General features: G+C 42.8%; 2 protein-coding genes across 4 annotated transcripts in view; both read left to right on the top strand.

Moving 5' to 3' along the window:
* The window catches only part of LOC106600432 (rho-associated protein kinase 1), a 64228-nt gene extending 58243 nt beyond the window's left edge, over window positions 1-5985 (top strand). The window contains exons 28-33 of one of the 2 annotated variants that reach the window (XM_082973459.1): window positions 1445-1515; window positions 1672-1760; window positions 1979-2057; window positions 2800-3061; window positions 3315-3522; window positions 4411-5985. In XM_082973459.1, coding sequence (XP_082829585.1) covers window positions 1445-1515; window positions 1672-1760; window positions 1979-2057; window positions 2800-3061; window positions 3315-3522; window positions 4411-4414 — 713 coding nt within the window. In that variant the 3' untranslated portion in view covers window positions 4415-5985. The other variant, XM_082973458.1, reaches the window with a different exon arrangement.
* A 2307-nt stretch (window positions 5986-8292) lies between these two features.
* Window positions 8293-21235, top strand: LOC106600434 (ubiquitin carboxyl-terminal hydrolase 14). 2 transcript variants are annotated; one of them, XM_014191788.3, is made up of 16 exons: window positions 8293-8471; window positions 9534-9679; window positions 9788-9820; window positions 13938-14042; window positions 14345-14448; window positions 14824-14882; window positions 15108-15238; window positions 15438-15518; window positions 15599-15663; window positions 15835-15949; window positions 16094-16159; window positions 16276-16368; window positions 16494-16622; window positions 16824-16887; window positions 17037-17144; window positions 20516-21235. In XM_014191788.3, the coding sequence occupies exons 1-16, from the start codon at window positions 8456-8458 to the stop codon at window positions 20659-20661; spliced, it is 1461 nt and encodes a 486-aa protein (XP_014047263.1). In that variant the 5' UTR covers window positions 8293-8455; the 3' UTR covers window positions 20662-21235. The 2 variants fall into 2 exon arrangements, with proteins under 2 accessions (XP_014047263.1, XP_014047264.1); XM_014191789.3 differs by lacking the exon at window positions 8293-8471 and adding an exon at window positions 8803-9057.
* The last annotated feature ends 165 nt before the right edge of the window (window positions 21236-21400 follow it).

The raw sequence follows: 21400 nt of genomic DNA, 5'->3' as shown, positions 1-21400 counted from the left end.
CCCTATCTTTGTATCTTCTATTCTTTTCCTTCTGTGAGTAACTCGGAGTTGTGGACCCCAATTGTGCCTGGCCTAGGCTGTGCTACTGTATGTCTTTCGCCTCCCTTGTGTTTTTGTTATTTGGGTGAGAAAGGTATCCATCCTTCTTGTATGCTCTCACCAACACTTTTGAAAGGCCATTCCGAGTGACAGAAGGAGCAGTTATAGCCCCTTTTAGGTTATTTTAAGGAAGTTGGCTTTTAAAAAAAAAAACAAGTTGTGCCATGCTGGGGGCATTTTCATTTACTAACCGTGAATCATAATTCACATAAGCCATTTGTAGGGACAAATTAACCATTTACAGTATAGAACTTAATATAACATTATTTCAGTACAAATTCTAACTGTACCGTATAAATGAGTCTTCTGTAGGTAATCAGCTTCAATGTTGTCAGCTGTACATTTATTTTGCGGCAGGGCAAGCGATCATAAAATCTGAGTGACTCCTAAAGTGACTACATGAGAGGTTAGCTACTGTAACAGTAGACTACAACAGCACTGTGTGGTTTAACCCATCACTCTGAGCACCTTTCAAAACGTGTCTGGAAACCATGACCACACCCTTCCTTTTGAGCCCCTGTCCCTTGTGCTTCAAACAAACACTCCTTTTTTTCCCTTTTTTTTAACGTTTTTTTAGTTTAGTTTTGTTTTGGCATGTTCACCTCAGAACAGAATCGGCTCCTTTTCAGAGTCAAGGAACTCTCACACACTTGTAGTTGAGCTTTTGATCAATTCACTGTTCTTTTGTAGCTTGTGTTTGCCAAAGCATGCTCTTTGTGTGGAGTCGTTAAAACTTTAACATAATGGAAGGATATTCCCAATGATATACAGTTCCCTGCTACGTGACGGTAGACTGAGGCATCAGAAGCCCCATGTTGGATGGGCAGATCCATAGAATTATAATTGATAAGTGATTTCATAATTCTATGGCTAGAACGGCCATGCTTTGTCAGCCGTTGACTGAGTAGAAAATAATTGTACAACACACATCTATCTAGACCACCATGGAGTTTAAGCTAGTCCATGATATCTAACTGGCTGGAAAAATAACGTGGATATGACTTGCTTTATTAAAGACATTTATACTGTCCTATATATCCCTTTTAATTAATGCTCCCTTATGCATGGGATCTAAAACTACTGAGCTTGAAGTAAATGCATGGGATATTCTAACTCTGTCGCTCACGTACTATTGTATAATACAGTTATTTTGAAGTGTAACCCGGGCAGAGAATGATCAGTTAGTTCAACTTGAAATGACTTATTATGGCCCGGCCTTGTCACATTACTTTTTTATTTTTTTCTTCCCCCCAGCTGAGTTTGAATTGAATCACTGCATGGTGTTTTGGGGACAGTGTTACCCACAGGCTTGCTTTTCATTTGTGTCTATCTTGTGTCTCTGTAGAATCCAGACTGGAAGGGTGGCTGTCCATTCCTAATAAACCTAATATCAAGCGATATGGCTGGAAGAAGCAGGTATGTCACCTGGACGCTTTTGAATCGTTTTCCTGACGTTACTGATTCATATTAAATGGCACGGTACTGGTGGTACTGATGGTGCTGCCTCGTGCCTACTCCTTTGGGCCAACATGATTCTTCTTAACATTGATTCTTGATTCGATTTTTCCTCAGTATGTGGTGGTGAGCAGCAAGAAGATTCTGTTCTACAACGACGAACAGGACAAAGAACAGTCCAACCCCTCCATGGTACTAGATATCGAGTAAGTACCCTTGTTCTGTGGATTTCGTTTTGTTTTTTTTCCATTTCACTTTCTTTACACTCGCCATCTGTTTTTAACACTCACAGAATATCACCATCTTAGATGAGTTTGTTTTGTGAAAATTATTGCTTGGGTTGTAAGAGCTCGTGTAACGGTGTCTGAGACGGTGTATTCTGATTCCCCCCCAATAATCACACATTGCTTGTTGTTCTGTGCAGCAAACTGTTCCACGTGCGTCCAGTCACCCAGGGTGATGTGTACCGAGCAGAGACCGAGGAGATCCCCAGGATATTCCAGGTAGGAAGGAAACTTCTGACCTGACCAATTGACCTTCTGACCCATTGTCTTACGTCAGAAAGCACGGAGGCCGTCGGCGGACTGCTGGTTCAGGGCAACGCGTTCGCGTTAGAATGACCCCAGCCTTCTGACCTAAACCAATCAAGTTAACCAGCTCAGTATTTTTAGGTCTACAATCACCTTACTTGCCCATTCAAATTTCAAAGTGTTTGGTTACTTCTCTGTATCGTTCCAAGGTTAAGTTCAGGCATGAACTCAGAATGGTTCATGTTTGGGATAGGCTTAAAACACAAATATGAAAAACAACTTTCTGTCGCTGGATTCGAACATGCAACCTTTGGAACCATAGGCAGTTGCTTACACCCATCCGCCATCCCTGTCCACAACATCCAAGCAAAACCAAAACCTACTTAAAGGTATCACTCACTGTTGCTCCTTAGTGGGCAGTTTCCACATCTCCTGACGTCCTCAGACATGGATAGACGTCGACTACTGGGTGACCTGCCTGCTCAAACAGATGATTACAATCCCATTGTAGATTTTGACACCTGTCTTGAGTGCACTCCAGTCTACATTCACAATTAGTTAAGTTGACTCCTTTTGTTTTACCCCAGAGACTTTCAATTAGATTTTCTGATTCAGTAGTATACAACCCTAAAAGCCCCGCTTCAAACTATCCCTTTTATAAAAACGCAGAAATGTTTTGAAGAGACTCTTACTCTCTCTCGTCTCCCCCCTTTAGATCCTGTATGCCAATGAGGGGGAGTGCAGGAAGGAGGCGGACATGGAGACGGTCTCGCAGGGCGACAAGACCAACTGTCTGCCCCACAAAGGTCATGAGTTCATCCCCACGCTTTACCACTTCCCCACCAACTGCGAGGCCTGTGCCAAGCCCCTGTGGCATGTCTTCAAGCCCCCACCAGCCCTGGAGTGCCGCCGCTGCCACGTCAAGTGCCACCAGGACCACCTCGACAAGAAGGAGGACGTCATCGCCCCCTGCAAAGGTACGGTCGCAGAGTTTAGGTTAGACTGATGAAACCTAAATCAGTGGTGAAAGGGGGGAAAAATATACTTTAAAAATTACAAGACAAACTGCTTGATCCTGGTTTTCGGCACCAAAATAAAGGAGAGAAAGAAAAACAGGTTAAATTTAATATAACTTCATTTGGCTTTCGTTAAGGGGTAAGTGGGGACTTCCTGAGTTTGTGTTCTCAGTGTTCTACCTGCTTTTGTCTCCTCTAACCCCCCCTCTAACAGTGAACTATGACGTGACCTCTGCCCGGGACATGCTCCTGCTAGCTCTGACCCAAGACGAGCAGAAGAAATGGATTGGCCACCTGGGCAGGAAGATCCCCAAAACACCACCCTCCTCCTTCCTGAGGGCGTCGCCCCGCACCATGTCCACCCGCCCCGCACCCAACCAGTCTTTCCGCAAGAACCCCAAAAGCATCACAGGCAAGCCAAGGTAACCTTACATACGTACTCTCTGGGCCTGAAATAGCATTATTTTCCTTTTATAAAGTTGTGCACTACAATTGTCCAGAGCATCTTATTCTCCATATAGTGCACTACTTTTGGTCAAAAGTAGTGCACTATATAGGTAATGGGGTGTAATTTTGGACACAACCTCTGATGGTCCCACAGGGCAGCCCTTTCCAACCTCCTTGTACTGCCTAAGCAGCCACACTCGTTTTCTATAGCCCAATACAGAACATTGAGGCTAAGAGACGGTGTTAAGAGAGCTTGTGCTCCAGGTCCAGAAGTCCTCTTTTCATCCCTGCTGCTGCTGGTGGACTGTCTGTGACTGTTGTCGTCCGGTCAGCCACGTGACTTGCTATTTTGTCTTCTCCTGCCCTGTGTAACTAGCAGGTTGCAGTCTCATTCTGCTACCACAGCCTCCAGCCTCCAAGCAGCAGACACAACATCCAGCACTTGTTGACATTGACAACAACTCCTCCTCCTCACCAAATTTACAGAAGAAGTCTTAACTCTTTACACTATTATCTCCTTACTGTTTTGGCTTGATTATTTATTATTAACTGACTGTGTTGATGGTGTATCTAACAGCAGTGGAACTGTCCTTTGTGGTTCTTTCTCGTTTGACTTGGAACTCTTTCTATCTAATTTGACACTAAAGTGTTTTTTTGGTTTCATTGACTAACTCTTAGGCCTCTATGCAACCTTTCCTGAAGCATTTCCCTCTACCAAGTATGATGCCAGAGACCATGAAATGCATAATGGAGATGCAGTTACCTGTTTTTCTATGTAATGTATTGACATCTATCAGGGGTACTAACCAAGTGTCAAATGTCTTACACTCTTTCACTGGACACCTGTTTTCTCTTTCTTCCAGCTAACCATCTGAACCATTGGATTCTATTGGGACTTTGTGTTTTCTCCCCCCTCCCACCTCACAAAAACAGGAGGGTCCCTATTTGATCTCAAAGTCAATTAAAGCAATCTGACCAGCGCTGGAAATGTGGGATAGTTATCTGGCATAAGGCATCAGGGACATTGAAAAGACCTGCTATTCCCCCCTCACCCCCTCTTCTCCTACCCTCACCCTCACCCTGGAACCTCAACTAAGACTCCCTCATCCAGCCACCACATACTTGCAACTCTTTGTTTCTTCCAGAAGATGGCGTGGCTCGTCGTTCCAAAACGTGGGACTTGGGACCTGAATGGGAGATGGAAAGAAAGAGCGAGGGGCTCATGACATGCTGTGGGTAGTACATCTTCCATGTCAGGAATAGGAAGGGATTATGGTTGAATAAATGACTGAAGGTTTTGCTTGGGACTCTTGCATGTAAACAAGGTCAACATTGAGGTACTGTAGTGCAGGGATTGGCTTAACTCTGTGGAGAATGGGTACATCTCGGGGAACCGTAAATGTTTTTTTGTTTTTTTTCCCTGTCTGAGAAAACAGATACTCTGTTTCCATCTAAGTTGACTTCAATGCCTTTGACTGATGGACTCTGGTGGCCTTTGCTTCGATCCCTTATTACTTGGCTCTCCAGCTATATCAGGGGTCAGTTGAGACAGAGTATGTATTGGGAACTGAGTATTAGATGTTTTTCAGTATTGAGTGAAGAGCGTGCAAGATCATTTAAATCTATGCATTGTTATTTTTATTAATTATTGTAATTGCTCCAAGCCATAAGCAAATTCCATTGTAATGGCAGATAGGAGACCTAAAAAGTATTTTCTTTTTCTTTGTGTATTCATTGGGTACATTGTTTTCTGTAATATTGTATTTTTGTATGTATTGCCTTACATTGACTCATAGATAAATGGTTCAAAAGGAAAACATTAAGTTAACAAATGTAAAACTGCACTGTTTGAATTGTAAATTATTTGTAGAAGACTTAACCAGGTGTAGCATTTGGCCCACCTAGTGCCTTAATGTTTGGATAATGATTTTACTGCCATATCTGTTTTGTGTTTATCTCCAAAAACAAGACAAATCCAAACTCTTCCGTCATTTTTTTTTTTTTATCTGCTACATTGTGGTTTTATCAGAACGTTTCCTGTCTGGTTGGAGTATATTCTGAATGCCTCTTTATAGATTCATTGCAATAGTGTAATGTGTCAACACAAAGTTCCCAGAGTCCAGTATCTAGCTCACAACAGTTTCTGGATGGTGTACCTTGACGAAGGCTTGTTAAAAATGTAGTTCTAATTATATTCATATGGTAACGTCCCATTCACGTAAATCCAGCTGTGTACATAATTTGAAGATAAAAAAAAACTATGATCATGAATACCGCTAATTCAAAATGTTTTTTTTTTGTTCAGTAAAAAGAGGGTGAGGGGGAAGCACTGGAACTATGACCTACTGACTCTATTTTGTCTTGGATGAATCGCATGTTTAATTGCATTGGAGGCCGCACTGATGGATATGTGTCAATAAACATATCTTTATCTATAATCTACAGACTTCTCTTTTATTATGTATTTAGGCTATGAGTGATTTTGATATACAGTAATTTATTCTGAGCAACTGCTTATAGACTTGTGGCTAACGAAGTGATTTACCAATCACAGGGCTGTGATTGTAGCTAGTAATTCAACAATCACAGTACTGGGAACAGAGAAGAGGTGTGTGTGTGTGTGTGATGGATGAGCATCACGGTTGATTGGCAGGAAAAAAATGACAAAGCACAAGGTAAGGAAGATTTTGAACCACTGATGTGTTGCTTTTACATTTTGGTCATTTAGCAGACGTTCTTATCCAGAGCGACTTAGTGCTTTCATCTTAAAATGGCTAGGTGAGACAACCAAATATCAGTCTTAGTAAGTACATTTTCCTCAATAAAGAAGTTATCAGCAAAGTCAATGCTAGTTGGAAAAGACAAGTGCAAGGTGTTTTTTGTTGGAGGGGAATAAGGTCGGTGTCTAGTTTTAAGATACTCTTTGAAGAGGTATGGTTTTTAGATGTTTTCGGAAGATGGGCAGGAACTCTGCTGTCCTTGCATCAGGGCGAAGTCCTGGGAGCTGACCTTCCGTAGGGGTAGGATGGCCAAGAAACCAGAGGTGGCGGAATGGAGTTCTCTTGTTGGGATGTAGGATTTGAGCATAGTTGTCTCTACCTTCTTTCCTTTGTGCTGTTGTCTGTGCCCAATAATGTTTGTACCATGTTTTGTGCTGCTACCGTGTTGTGGTGTCTCTTGTCGTGATGTGTGTTTTGTCCTATATTTGTATTTTTAAATCCCAGCTCCCGTCCCCGCAGGAGGCCTTTTGGTAGGCCGTCATTGTAATTAAGAATTTAACTGACTTGCCTAGTTAAATAAAAAAATGTGTATGGAGAAGTGGAGTGACATGGAAGAACTTGGGATGGTTGAACATCAGACTGGCTGTGGCGTTCAGGATAAGTTTACAGGGGTTTGATGGCACAATCGGGGTGCACAACCAACACAGTTGCAGTAGTCCAGATGGGATTTAACGTGTGCCTGGATTAGAACATACGCCGCTTCCTGTGTGTGGAAAGGTGGTACTCTAACCTGCAGGAGCAAGTGACTGTTTAGATTTTTTTTTTTTTAATACGACAGGGTATTGTCCAGGGTCACGTCAAAGTTCTTTGGGAGGGGAATACCAACCGTGATGGAGAGGTCTTTGAGCGGGCAGGCCTTACCCGGAAGAAGAGCAGCTCCATATTGGTGAGCTTGAGGTGGTGGACCAACATCCAAGCTGAGATATCTGCCAGGCACGCAGAGATGTGTGTCGTCACCTGTTTGTCAGAAGGTGGGAATGAGAAAAGTAGTTGTCATCTGCATCGCAATGACAGGATATAATGGAGCTGAGTGACTTGGCATATAGAGAAAAGAGGTGAGGGCCTAGAACTGAGCCCTGGAGGACACCAGTGGTGAGAGCATGTGGTGCAGACACTGATCCCTTCCACACCACCAGGTAGGAGCGACCTGCCAGGTAGGATGCAATCCAGGAGTGCAGTGCCTGAGACGCCCAGCCCCGAGAAGGTGGAGAGGAGGATCTGATGGTTCAGTGTCAAAGGCAGCGAATAGATATCCGTGAAACAGTGGAGAACAGTCTCAGTTGATTGACCTGTCCTGAAGCTTGACTGGTTAGGATCAAGAGGTTCATTCTGAGAGGGATAATGAGAGCATTGGTCAGAGAGCATGCTCAAGTGTTTTGGAAAGAAAGAAGGGATACCGGTCTGTAGTTTTTGACATTGGAGGGGTCAGGTGTTTTTCTTGAAGGGTGTGACTGTGGCTTTCTTGAAGGGATGAGGGAAGTGAGGAATGGGAGAGTCTCCAGAGATGGAGAAGGTAAGAGGGGATTGGGTCGAGTGGGCAGGTTGTCGTGTGGCTGGACCTCACATGTCGCTGGATTTTATCTGGAGAAAGAGGTCAAAATGTAGGGTAGTTCTGTGTGATTGGGACCAGTGGACTCCGTAGGCTTAGTGAATGTGGGGTGGATGTCCAAGTCGTCCACGCAGGGGGAGGAGGTGGAAACGAGTTTCCCAGGCTTGGAATTTAACAAGTGGGTAGATTTAGGCTAGGGATTTGGTCAGTTTTCTACCGATCATGATTCATGAGTGTCATTAGGAGAGTCAATCTTGGAGACGGAAGTGATTAAATTATTTTAGGTGATGATTAAAATAATAATAATAATTAAATCGGCTGTGTCTGATGTGGGAACTTGATGAGATTACAAAAATACTATTTGAACCAGGCTGGATAGCTGCAGGCAGAGCGCATCGATAATGTTTCAGCGTGCACACTGGCATGCAGTTGCAGCGTCATTGTGCGAGCTGCTTAAATGAAGTTCGGTGTAGCTAGCTAACTAGCCAGTCAGAAACCTATCGTAGTCACCTGCACCAGACAGCGAATTCGCGTCCCGGCGACTGGAATTGGACATTAACAAACAAAACTGCCTAAAATATGCCCGTGTTTTCAGGTATGTTAATATAACGTGACCACTTCCCTTTAATACTTTTTTCCGGAACTATTTATACACGTGTTTTATTGGTCACTATTGGAACGCTAGCGAACACACTAGCAAGTTAGCATCATAGGCCGTAAAGTAAATCGGAGTCACCAACTAGCGAGCTGCCCGACAAAAATAAACGATTCGGAGTGTTCTCTCCCGATTTTAAGAAAATACAATATGAGAAACTAACCAACTATTTATAAGCTAACTAGCTAAACCAGATCAGTGTTGGTTTTGGGGACATAACTACCAAAATAACAAACTAATTTAGCCTACGGTATCTAGCTACTAACGTGCATATGTTATGCTAACAAATTCCATCAGCATCACTAACTTCCTGAACTCACGTCAATATTTAGCTAACTACGTTAGCCTGCTAACTGCTAAACCAGCCAGATATGAACTGTCACAGAGTCTTTCTAGCTATGAAAACTCTGCTGCAACGTTAACATGTTTTTTGGGCCAGATGTAGCTAAATAAGTACCTAGTCAAACGTTAGCCAATTGGTTACCGCTAAATGTATGGATTTTTGTGTGATTCCTTTGCAAGCCAGGTAACTAGTAAGCAAGACAGTTATTGTACTTAGTAAGATGACTTAGCTAGCTACAGGTTAGCTTGTATGTTAACGCTTTTTCAGCACAGTAACGTTAGACGCAGTGGTTCACTTGCTTATGTTTAACTAACGTTAACATTATGGATGTACTTAATGTTAAAACAGTGTAACTGAAAAAGGTAGTTTGTGTACACATCAAGGAAGCTTGCCAGCCTTCATTATCCCTAAAATCTAGCTAGCTAACGTTAGCATATGATGTGATGGTGGACATGTCTATTTAGCAGGTGATCAAGACTAACATTCGACTCCTATTTCAAGCCATTCTCTGCATCACAAATGTTATCACAATAAAATATGATTGTGCTGTATCATTCATGACTTGACAAGACATGATGCATCAGAGATGCCCTCCACTCCCAAATGCCGGCTTGGTATTCACATATACCTGTGTTTTTGTTTCTCTTTTATTTCCTCAGTGAATGTGAAATGGGGAAAGGAGAAGTTTGATGCAATAGAGCTGAACACAGAAGAACCTCCCATGGTCTTCAAGGCTCAGCTCTTTGCCTTGTCAGGGGTACAACCAGAGAGACAGAAGGTTATGGTCAAGGGAGGCACACTCAAGGTAAAGTTGCTGTCACGTTTTAGTTTACAGTCAGTGAATTTGGACCACAGGTAATCAATACATGAATTATTTCCAATAATACTTAATCATTTGTGTATGTATTTTTAGGATGATGACTGGGGAAACATCAAATTGAAGAATGTAAGTATAGTCTGAGTGTGTTATGAAATAATACAAAATAAAAAGATCTCACATACCCTGGATAGGTGCAGTAAAATGTGTTGTTTTACAGGGTTAGCCATAATAGTATGGCGCCCATGGAGCAAATGAAGTGTTATTGGTCGCATACACATATTTAGCAGGTGTTATTGCAGGTGTAGAGAAATGCTTGTGTTCCTAGCTCCAACAGTGCAATTATATCAAACAATACACACATCTACACAGTAAAAGACTGGAATAAGGAAATACAGAAATATTAGGACGAGCAATGTCAGATGGGTCAATGACAAATAAGGATTTCAAAATGCAGGGGGGGGGGGAAGTGTTAAATGCTAGTCAAGTTCTTTCTACATTCATTAGCTGTTGAAATATACAGTACCAGTCAAAAGTTTGAACACACCTACTCATTCAAGGTTTTTCTTTATTTTTTATATTTTCTACATAGTAGATTAAATAACACATTGAATAATGTAGTAACCAAAAAAGCGTTAAACAAATCCCAAAATATTTGAGATTCTTCAAAGTAGCCACCCTTTGCCTTGATGACAGCTTTGCACACTCTTGGCATTCTCTGAACCAGCTTCACCTAGAATGCTTTTCCAACAGTCTTGAAGGAGTTCCCACATATGCTGAGCACTTGTTAGCTGCTTTTCCTTCACTCTGCGGTCCAACTCATCCCAACCATCTCAATTGGGTTAAGGGCAGGTGATTGTGGTGGCCAGGTCATCAGATGCAGAATGCTGTGGTAGCCATGCTGGTTAAGTGTGCCTTGAATTCTAAATAAATCAGACAGTGTCACCAGCAAAACACTCCCACACCATCACACCTCCTCCTCCATGCTTCATGGTGGGAGATAATCCGTTCACCTACTCTGCGTCTCACAAAGACATGGCGGTTGGAACCAAAAGTCTCAAATTTGGACTCATCAGACCAAAATAACAGATTTCCACTTGTCTAGTGTCCGTTGCTCGTGTTTCCTGGCCCAAGCAAGTCTCTTCTTATTGGTGTCCTTTAGTAGAGGTTTCTTTGCAGCAATTCGAACATGAAGTCCTGATTCACGCAGTGTCCTCTGAACAGTTGTTGAGATGTGTCTGTTCCTTGAACTCTGAAGCATTTATTTGGGCAACAATCTGGGGTGCAGTTAACTCTTATGAACTTATCCTCTGCAGCAGTGGTAACTCTGGGAATTCCTTTCCTGTGGCGGTCCTCATGAGAGCCAGTTTCATCATAGCGCTTGATGGTTTTTACAACTGCAGAAACTTTCAAAGTTCTTGAAATGTTCCGTATTGACTGACCTTCATGTCTAATGTAATGGACTGTCGTTTCTCTTTGCTTATTTGAGCTGTCCTTGCCATAATATGCACTTGGTCTTTTACCAAATAGTGCCATCTTCTGTATACCCACCCCTACCTTGTCACAACACAAGGCCATGTAACAGAAGTCAAATGTGAAGAGAAAATATAAAGTTATTAAATAAATGTCTGTTATATTGAATGAAATCCTAATGTAGGGACAGAAGTCTTTCAAGCATAAAAATGTAATGAAGTTTAGGATCCTCACCATTATTTATATTTATCTATACAAGTGGTTCTCAAACTTTTTATAGCCCCGAACCCCTTCAAACATTCAACCTCCAGCTGCATACCCTCTCTAGCACCAGTGTCAGTGCACTCTCAAATGTTGTATTTTGCCATCATTGTCAGCCTACCACACACACACTATACGATACATTTATTAAACATATGAATGAGTGAGTTTTTGTCACAAACCTGCTCGTGGGAAGTGACAAAGAGCTCTTATAGGACCAGGGCACAAATAATAATAATTTCTCTTTATTTAGCCATCTTACATAACTTTATTTGTTCATCAAATTGTGAATAATTCGCCACAGGTTAATCAGAATGTTGTGCTTGAAAGGATGCACATAACTCTGCAATGTTGGGTTGTATTAGAGAGAGTCTCACTCTTAAATCTTTTTCCACACACAGTCTGTGCCTGTATTTAGTTTTCATGCTAGTGAGGACCGAGAATCCACTCTCACATAGGTACGTGGTTGCAAAGGGCGTCAGTGTTTTAAGAGCGCGATTTGCCAAGGCACAATACTCTGAGCGCAGCCCAATCCAGAAATCTAGCAGTGGCTTCTGATTAAATTACATTTTCACAGAACCGCTTGTTGCAATTTCAATGAGGCTCTCTTGTTCAGATATCGGTAAGTGGACTGGAGTCATGGCATGAAAGGGATAACAAATCCAGTTGTTTGTGTTGTCCGTTTAGTGTCCAAAACGTCTTTCAAGCTGTCAGGCATTCCCTTGGCAGCAAGAGCCTCTCGGTGGATGCTGCAGTGTACAGTGGCGTCGGGAGCAACTGCTTGCAAGCGCGTTATATCACTTCGCTATGTCTCCCTGTCATGGCTTTTGCGCCAACAGTACAGATACCAACATATCTTGACCACCAAAGTCCGTTTGATGTCATAAAGCTGTCCAGTACTTTCAAAATATCCTCTCCAGGGGTCCTGGTTTGCAGAAGAGGATGTCTTCCTTAATTGACCCCCCATAAACGTAACGGACATTTAGTAGGAGCTGTGCCAGGCCCACCACGTCTGTTGACTCATCCAGCTGTAACGCATATAATTCACTGGCTTGTATGTGAAGCAGTAATTGTTTCAAAACATCTCCTGATGCGTCTTGAAACAGTGTTGTTTGATGAAGGCGTTGTCTGTTTAGTTTTTTGGGCCTTTTCCCCCAGCATTGATCCATACAGATACCCTCACAATTATGCCAGAGGAGTTTATTAGCTCTATAGCTCCCTAAGTTCCTATTATTCGTAATGAATACTCTTATAAGCTGATATACAAGGGAAGGTTAAGTCTTATAATGCAGTGTTTAGAAAAGTATTTTTACAATACTGAAAATATGTTTCGGACACAAATGGACACGTCACAACTTTGATGGGATGTATAGACATTATGGACAGTAAATGGATAGAATGTGGTACATCTGAAAAATACGTAGGATAGAATAGTATATGTACAGCAATAGTTAAATAGGATAGGCCTTGACTAGAATACAGTATATGCATATGAATTCGGTAAAACTGTATGGCAATATTATTCAAGTGACAAGTGTTCCATGTGTATGAACAGAGGTCAGCAGCCTCTAGGGTTCAGGGTTGAGTAACTGGGTGGTAGCTGACTAGTGACTAAAGGTCAGGGCAAGGTACTGGGCGGAGGCTGGCTGGTGGTGACTATTTAACAGTCTGATGGCCTTGCGATAGAAGCTGTTTTTCAGTCTGTCGGTCACAGCTTTGATGCACCTGTACTGACCTCGCCTTCTGGGGGGTGGCGGAAGTCCTTGATGATCTTCTTGGCCAGTTGGACAGACCGCACCACCCTCTGGAGAGCACTGCGGTTGCGGACGGTGCAGTTGTCATACCAGGCGGTGATACAACCCGACAGGATGCTCTCAAGAGCCCTGAGCTTAATGATGAGGTTCGAGGGTACTATGGTGTTTAAGGCTGAGCTGTAGTCAATGAACAGCATTCTGACATAGGTATTCTCTTGTCCAGATGGGATAGGGCAGTGTGCCTTGCTCAAGGGAACATTGACTGATTCAAGAAAAATTATTATATATTTTTTTCAGATTATTTCTTATCTGTAAGGGCTATGACGATACCAGTATCGCAATATTTTTTCCATGGCAATAATGAAAACACGAAGCAGTCATAACTCTGTAACCTGCTGTATGTAAAATATTGTGTGCTATTGCTTGAAAAAATAAATATGTGACAGTGGATGACATCATGATGTTTGTTTCCAACATTATGGCTATTTTCCTAAAGCAGTCAAATCCGCTTCGTGTTTTGTTTCCTAGCCACGAGATTAGCGAGTATCGCGCTACAGGTGTTGTCCCGGCCCTACTATCGATGTCAGTATTGTGCAAAGTAGGCTATGATATATTGGCTGATTTCATTGTCATTTTAGTGGGGTGGTGTTATGATGCATGTTATCTAACCTAATGCTGCTGGCGATTACCATCGCCAGTTATCCGATGGTACGCGATGTGACATGGGATACTTTTCTTTCCTCTCCTCTCCCCCCCAGGGGATGACTCTGTTGATGATGGGCTCAGCCGAGGCCCTGCCTGAGGAGCCTGCAGTCAGGCCCATGTTTGTTGAGGACATGACTGAAGACCAGCTGGCCTCAGCTGTGAGTTAATGTTTACTAGCTGGCTCTTAATAGCTATGTCGAGTACTGTTTTCTAGCTGGCTCTCAGGGCCAGTGTCTAGTCTGTCTGGAACTGTATGACATGTTTAGGCTATGCCTTGCACACTAGTGCTATGAACAAGCACAGATGTCAGTCATTCCTACTAGCCCTGATGGAAATTGAGATTGTACAATGTTATGACGTAGTTGTTGGATGTGTGTTTGTTTTAACGGAATCGACGCTGCCTGGATTTGCCAGGGCAGGCAGTCCTAGAGAAACTAACCTAATTTTGCTTGTTGTGTAGATGGAGATGCCTTGCGGACTGACCAACCTGGGAAACACCTGCTATATGAACGCTACAGTGCAGTGTCTTCGCTCTGTGCCAGAGCTCAAAGGAGCCCTCGGAAGGTGGGCCCCTGAAATTGCGTTAACGCCAATCTGTGAAGATGCAAGCAACGTTTGTCGGATCTATAGTGTTGATGATAAAATAGGTTTCTTATTCATTTGATATCTACTCAATGATACAACTGACAATTAGGTCACACAGGCTTCATTAGCCAGGAGGATAAACCAAAAATTACGGACAACCACATTGCCTTCTTACCGATGGTCAGTGATTTTGTTACACAACGTTCCTGCAGATTTTTTTGGTTGTTTCGAAAACCATTATATGGTCAACAGTAATAGCCTATGCATAATGTTGATTCCTGCTATGAAAGTATCTGCCTGTCCCTGTTTGGCTGGCTTTGCTCTTACTTATTATCCCTCTGTCTCCCTCTACAGGTATACAGGTGCTCTGCGGTCCTCTGGGGCCAGTGCACCATCCCAGTACATCACAGCAGGTCTGTCATTTCCCTTTCTGTCTCTGTATGTTTTTATATCATTGTGCCACTGCCTTTTTGTTATCTGCTAGTGTAGATGGTAATAGTATGATTCGGTGAGTCAGGGCATGGTGCTGGCTACACCAGCATTGTTGGCCACATACTATGAACTGCTTTGGATGAAAGAGACGTCTGCTAAATGGCCATGTTAGAACTTCTAAATTACCATTGTATTCCCCTCCTCAGCCCTCCGTGACCTCTACAAGACCATGGACAAGACCTCCTCCAGCATACCCCCCATCATCCTGCTGCAGTTTCTGCACATGGCCTTCCCCCAGTTCGCTGAGAAGGGAGACCAGGGACAGTACCTCCAGCAGGTGAGACCATGGCCCCTGGCTGGCACCACTCACCATCAGAAGATGCGACTTTGCTATCACTGCTTGGTACTACTCAGTACTGCACATCCTATACTCCAATGAACCACACTGATTGCTCCGTTTTTAGTGGTTTTGGTTTGTACTAAAAGTGGTCTGAAGAGTAGAAATGAGTGTCATTTGTCAATTTCTGCCCCTCTAGGATGCCAACGAGTGCTGGTTGCAGATGATGAGGGTCCTTCAGCAGAAGTTGGAGCCACAAGACACAGATTCTCCCATGGAAGTATGTGTAAAAGCAAGTATGGAAGCTGTCAAGCTAGTTACAGATGTGAATGTTGTCCTAACCTTCTCTTCCTCCTCCAGACTGAGAGTGGAGCTGCCAAGAAGAACTTCATTGACCAGTATTTTGGAGTCGAGTACGAAACCACGTATCCTTGCAGTCTGAACGTCTGATCAATTTAAGTTCAGATGAGTGCATGATCTATTAGGGAATGGTGAATGGCTTCCAAATTTGGTATATTATTTCAACAAACCTTTGTTCTCTCCTCCCAAGAATAAGTGTCCTGTCTCTCAGTTCCTTCCTTAACCCCTCTCCACAGTATGAAATGTACAGAGTCTGAGGACGAGGAGCCAGCTAAAGGTAAAGAGAGCCAGCTCCAACTCAGCTGTTTCATCAACCAGGAGGTCAAGTACCTGGCCACTGGCCTCAGGCTGGTGAGTAGTACCACTGCAACTCACAGTCACATGCACAGGAACACAGCGCGCGCGCCCGCACACACCGCGATGTCTCCAATGTGGTCTGTCACCATGGCAACACTGATCTAATCCCATCATGTGTCTCTGTTTCTTTCTCTTCAGAGACTGCAGGAAGAAATCACCAAGCTGTCTCCGTCTTTGCAAAGAAATGCCCTGTACATAAAATCTGTAAGTTTGGCATGGGCCCCTAAGGTTTTTATAAACCACTGAGAGGGTGTGACATTTGTTTTATTGTCATGTCCTTTTAGTTGGTTGGCTCACTTGGTCTCCCTTTCTTCGTCTAGTCTAAAGTAAGCCGCCTCCCTGCCTACCTAACCATTCAGATGGTTCGATTTTTCTACAAAGAGAAGGAGTCTGTCAATGCCAAAGTCCTTAAGGTATGTATTCTGATGTTATAGGAATGTCCTCCTAATTGATGGGATTATCATCAGAATACTGTTGCAAGTGGAAGAAAGAACATTGTCTTGATGCTTTTTTCCCCCCCATTGATTTAATGTTCCAGGATGTAAAGTTCCCACTGATGCTGGATGTGTATGAGCTGTGTACCTCGGGGCTGCAGGAGAAGATGGTGGCCGTTAGGTCAAAGTTCAAGGAGATTGAGGACAAGAAGCTGGAGAAACAGTCGCAGAAGGTAGAAATTAATTGAATTACTTGTCTACTTTGTCTCTTGCAATTCAGCTTTGAACTGCAAATGTATACTCTACAAAATAAACCTAAACCTCCAAGAAATGTATTGCTCAGTGTTGTTCCCTGACCAAACAAAGTAACTCGGTGTGAACGAACATTAGTGTAGAACGTGCAGCTTACGTTATTCCCTTTGTGCATCAAACAGGTGGAGAAGAAAGTGGGAGACGAGCCGAAAGAAGTGAAATACGAGCCCTTTTCATTCGATGATGGTTGGTTGCTTTACATCATATGGATTTGTGGCCTGCCTCTACAAACAAGGCGTCAGTCAGTCATTCACACACGCGTGTAAGGGATAGGTTGTTACACACTGTAACTTAAGGAATATGTTTCTAAGCGTGTGCCTATCTATTGCCTGCAGACCTGGGCTCTAACAACAGTGGCTACTACGACCTGCAGGGAGTGCTGACACACCAGGGAAGATCGAGCTCCTCCGGACACTACGTCGCCTGGGTCAAGAGGAAAGAAGGTGACCTCGATAAGAAAAAAAGAGTCTCTGCACACGGTCATTTTAATGTGAAACGTTTTCAGTCACAGTAGACCTTCATCAAAGCATACAGTCAGACAATGAGAGGCTGTATAAGAGGCCAGTCAGTCAGTGCAATCGACATGATTCATAGATGCCAGTCTGCTCCTTAAAGGGATAATTCATCCAAATTACAAAATGGTATGTTGGTTTCCAGTCTATTGATAAGGTGTGACGCCAATCCACGCTTTGTTTTAGTTTCCCTAGCACCGTTTTTTGGTTTTGCACTGTTTCCACATGCTAACGTTTTTGCATTTGGGGCACAAATTCCATTCACAGGGTATCCGCGAGTCCTTAAAAAGTCTTATAATATTACATTATTTATCTGATTTAAAGGCCTTAAGTCTTAATGTATTACATTCTGTTTTCAAAGGTCTTTAAAAAATGCGACGTAGATGACTACAGTGTTACCGTTATATTGTGCCGCTGCTTAATTGTTGCAAACATGGCCTCCCCCCCAAAAAAAATGTTTTAACATGAAATAATACTCTGGGCCACTTTCAAGATGTTAGAGCTATCCACATGCACGTCATGTGCTAGACAGGCCGTTGCCAGGGGAGAGAGTGGAGAGAGCAAGGTAACCTATACAATTTGATAGACATCAACACTCACTAGAGCTGGGACGATAACCTGAAAAAGATCGACACCTGACATTGCCCTCTTCAGCAATTTTGCTTACGTGAGTAATTTGGGTGATTAGGCTACACAATATTCCTGCAGCTTTTCTGGGTCCTAAAGCCATTCTTTGGTCAGGTTAATTATCTTCCCTGTCCATATTTCGCTGATGGCTCTCAACCCCGCTCCCCCCTTTGCACACGGAGTGACGGGAGAGATACATTCTGAGAAGAGCAAGAGTAGGGACGTGAGAAATTTAAAACATTTCTTAACGTTTAAACCGCCATTTTATTTTTAAAGTGTTTAAAACGATCATAGAAATGAAATCATAAAATTCCGAACTCACAATTCCGATATGATCCTGCGTATGACCGATATGGGGCAATGCAGTTCAATCTACCACAGTCCTGGCTACCTACCAAATGGCGCTCGCCTTACTGCTGTCCACCACCGACTCAGCAACAATGGTAGTTAATGCCAATGTGTTTTGAGTTCCCACTTCCTAAAGTGGTAAATAGTGCTATATATGGGAGCACAGTACTACATAGAGTCATGGCTACATGGAACTCTATTCCACATCAATCAATCAAATCAAATTTATTTTTATATAGCCCTTCGTACATCAGCTGATATCTCAAAGTGCTGTACAGAAACCCAGCCTAAAACCCCAAACAGCAAGCAAAGCATGTGAAAGAAGCACGGTGGCTAGGAAAAACTCCCTAGAAAGGCCAAAAACCTAGGAAGAAACCTAGAGAGGAACCAGGCTATGAGGGGTGGCCAGTCCTCTTCTGGCTGTGCAGGGTGGATATTATAACAGAACATGGACAAGATGTTAAAATGTTCATAAATGACCAGCATGGTCAAATAATAATAATCATAGTAGTTGTCGAGGGTGCAACAAGCACGTCCGGTGAACAGGTCAGGGTTCCATAGCCGCAGGCAGAACAGTTGAAACTGGAGCAGCAGCACGGCCAGGTGGACTGGGGACAGCAAGGAGTCATCATACCAGGTAGTCCTGAGGCATGGTCCTAGGGCTCAGGTCCTCCGAGAGAAAGACAGAAAGAGAGAATTAGAGAGAGCATATTTAAATTCACACAGGACACCGGATAAGACAAGAGAAATACTCCAGATGTAACAGACTGACCCTACATCGGGTAACTGATCCAAGCAGTAGAATCAGATTTAAAAAACCAGATACAAATACACCTTATGGAACAGCGGGACTGTGAAGAGACACACAAGCACAGAAGTATAGTAGTGGCCTGAGGGGGCACATTTAATGTTTTGTGAAAAGTGTTATCAAATGTCATGTAATATTTTTTATTGTATATAACTGCTTTGTTGCTGGAACCCAGGATCCTTAATAAATACAAAAAATAGCCTAGGCCAATATGCACAACAAAAAACATGCAGGCAAATGATCTCGCGGATGCCAGGAGAACGCTACCTACCCGAATGCATAGTGCCAACTAAAGTTTGGTGGAGGAGGAATAATGGTCTGGGGCTGTTTTTCATGGTTCGGGCTAGGCCCCTTTGTTCCGGTGATAGGATATCTTAATGCTACAGCATACAATGACATTCTAGTGCTTCCAACTTTGTGGCAGCAGTTTGGGGAAGGTCCTTTCCTGTTTCAGCATAACAATGCCCCATGCACAAAGTGAGGTCCATACAGAAATGGTTTGTCAAGATTGGTGTGGAAGAACTTGACTGGCCTGCACAGAGCCCTGACCTCAACCCCATCGAACACCTTCGGGATGAATTGGAACGCCAACTGCGAGCCAGGCCTAAATTATCACACATCAGTGCCTGACCTCACTAATGCTCTTGTGGCTGAATGGAAGCAAGTCCCTGCAGCAATGTTCCAACATCTAGTAGAAAAGCCTTCACCAGAAGAGTGGAGGCTGTTATAGCAGCAAAGGGCGGACCAACTCCATATTAATGCCTATGATTTTGGAATGAGATGTTCGATGAGCAGGTACCCACATACTTTAGGTCATGTAGTGTGTGTGACTTTGTTGAACTTAATCTATTTGAGATACTTTTGGATGATTTGAGCATGATGCAGTGAAAAATGCTAATATCGGTCCCATGACTTGAACGGGATGTATACCACAAAGACTAAAACGTTAGCATGTAGAAACAGTGCCAGGGAAACTAAATCAAAGCATGGATTTCTGTCACACCTTGTCTATAGACTGCTTACAGGGTAAGTAAACCAACATGTAATTTGGGTGAACTATCCCTTTAAAGGAATAGTTCACCCCAGTCAGTTCAACACAACCAGAGGGTGTGGGATATGGACCCAGATATGTGTAGACCACTTGAGGTCTGAACACATTGATTTTGGGGATCTATCCCTTAAACTAAGGCTTGGCGATATGACGTTGCCACATAGCAGCCGGACGAACTGCCGATATTGCAGATGAGCGCAATACAACATGATGCACTTAAGAGTATATGCGTATGTACAGTTTACTCTGCTGCAACGTGATAGCTGCGGGACCAACACATCATAGAAGTTTAGCTTCGCGTTTCGCGCTCTTATTTGTTGTGGAAGTCGGTCTGATATTGCTGTTTACCTTGTGCAATTCAGACTCTACATGAGTAATACAAATGACTGTATTAATTAACATTTTTATCGATGATCAGGTGCATAATGTAACTTATGTTTTGTATACATCCATGTTTTTCCATCATAGATGAGTGGGTGAAGTTTGACGACGACAAGGTAAGCGTGGTATCTCCAGAAGATATACTGAGGCTGTCCGGTGGAGGAGACTGGCATATAGCCTACGTTCTACTATACGGACCAAGACGACTGGAAATACTTGAAGAGCAACAGTAACCAACCTAAACACAAATAAAATCTAGCCAACCTACACACACATGCCTGGGTGTCTACAAAAATTGATTACCTTATTTTTTTATTTTAACTTCTTGACACATGCTTGTAAACCCATCCAGCATCAACACGAGTGGAGGTAGTTTATCTATCGAAGGAAGGTTTTAAATTGTTTATTATAAGAGAGCCAGGATCCTTGAGAGGTTTTGAGAGATTTAGTTCTGCAGTTTTTCATTAAAATGTTTTATACACATTGTATATTTTTTAAAGCCTTGAACAAGGTGCTTATGTCATAGTACTTGTCTGTAGTCATAACTAATCCGCTTGTACAGAAGTCTTTGGCCAAGCAACATTGTTTTAAGGTGTCTTGAGATACCCTGAATCTTCCCTTCAAACATTTTTATTGGAGAACCCCCCGCATCATACAAGCAGTTCAACATCTCTGCATGACGCTTCACTGTCTCATCCTGACCACCACCCTGCCAACAACGATGTGTAAGACCTACGACGGTCCCTCTGTAATAAGTTATTGACTGATTGCTTTTCATAAATGGTGAAAGTAAACCGTTATACCAAACTTTTTGATTCATTTAAAGGGGGAAATGTGTGATTGCTACAACTTGTATTGATATGCCTTGAGCTCAGTTCAACTTTAACATCAGAACCCAAATGATAATTTTACTCCATTGTAAACAAACCATGTATGAACATGGTTAAACGTCCTTGCATCTATAGTTATGGG

This window comes from Salmo salar, chromosome 03 (genome assembly GCF_965601325.2).
Source record: "Salmo salar chromosome 03, fSalSal1, whole genome shotgun sequence".
NCBI lineage: Eukaryota > Metazoa > Chordata > Actinopteri > Salmoniformes > Salmonidae > Salmo > Salmo salar.
The sequence above is the reverse complement of the archived record's forward strand: the minus strand, read 5'-3'. Positions and strand labels throughout refer to the sequence as shown.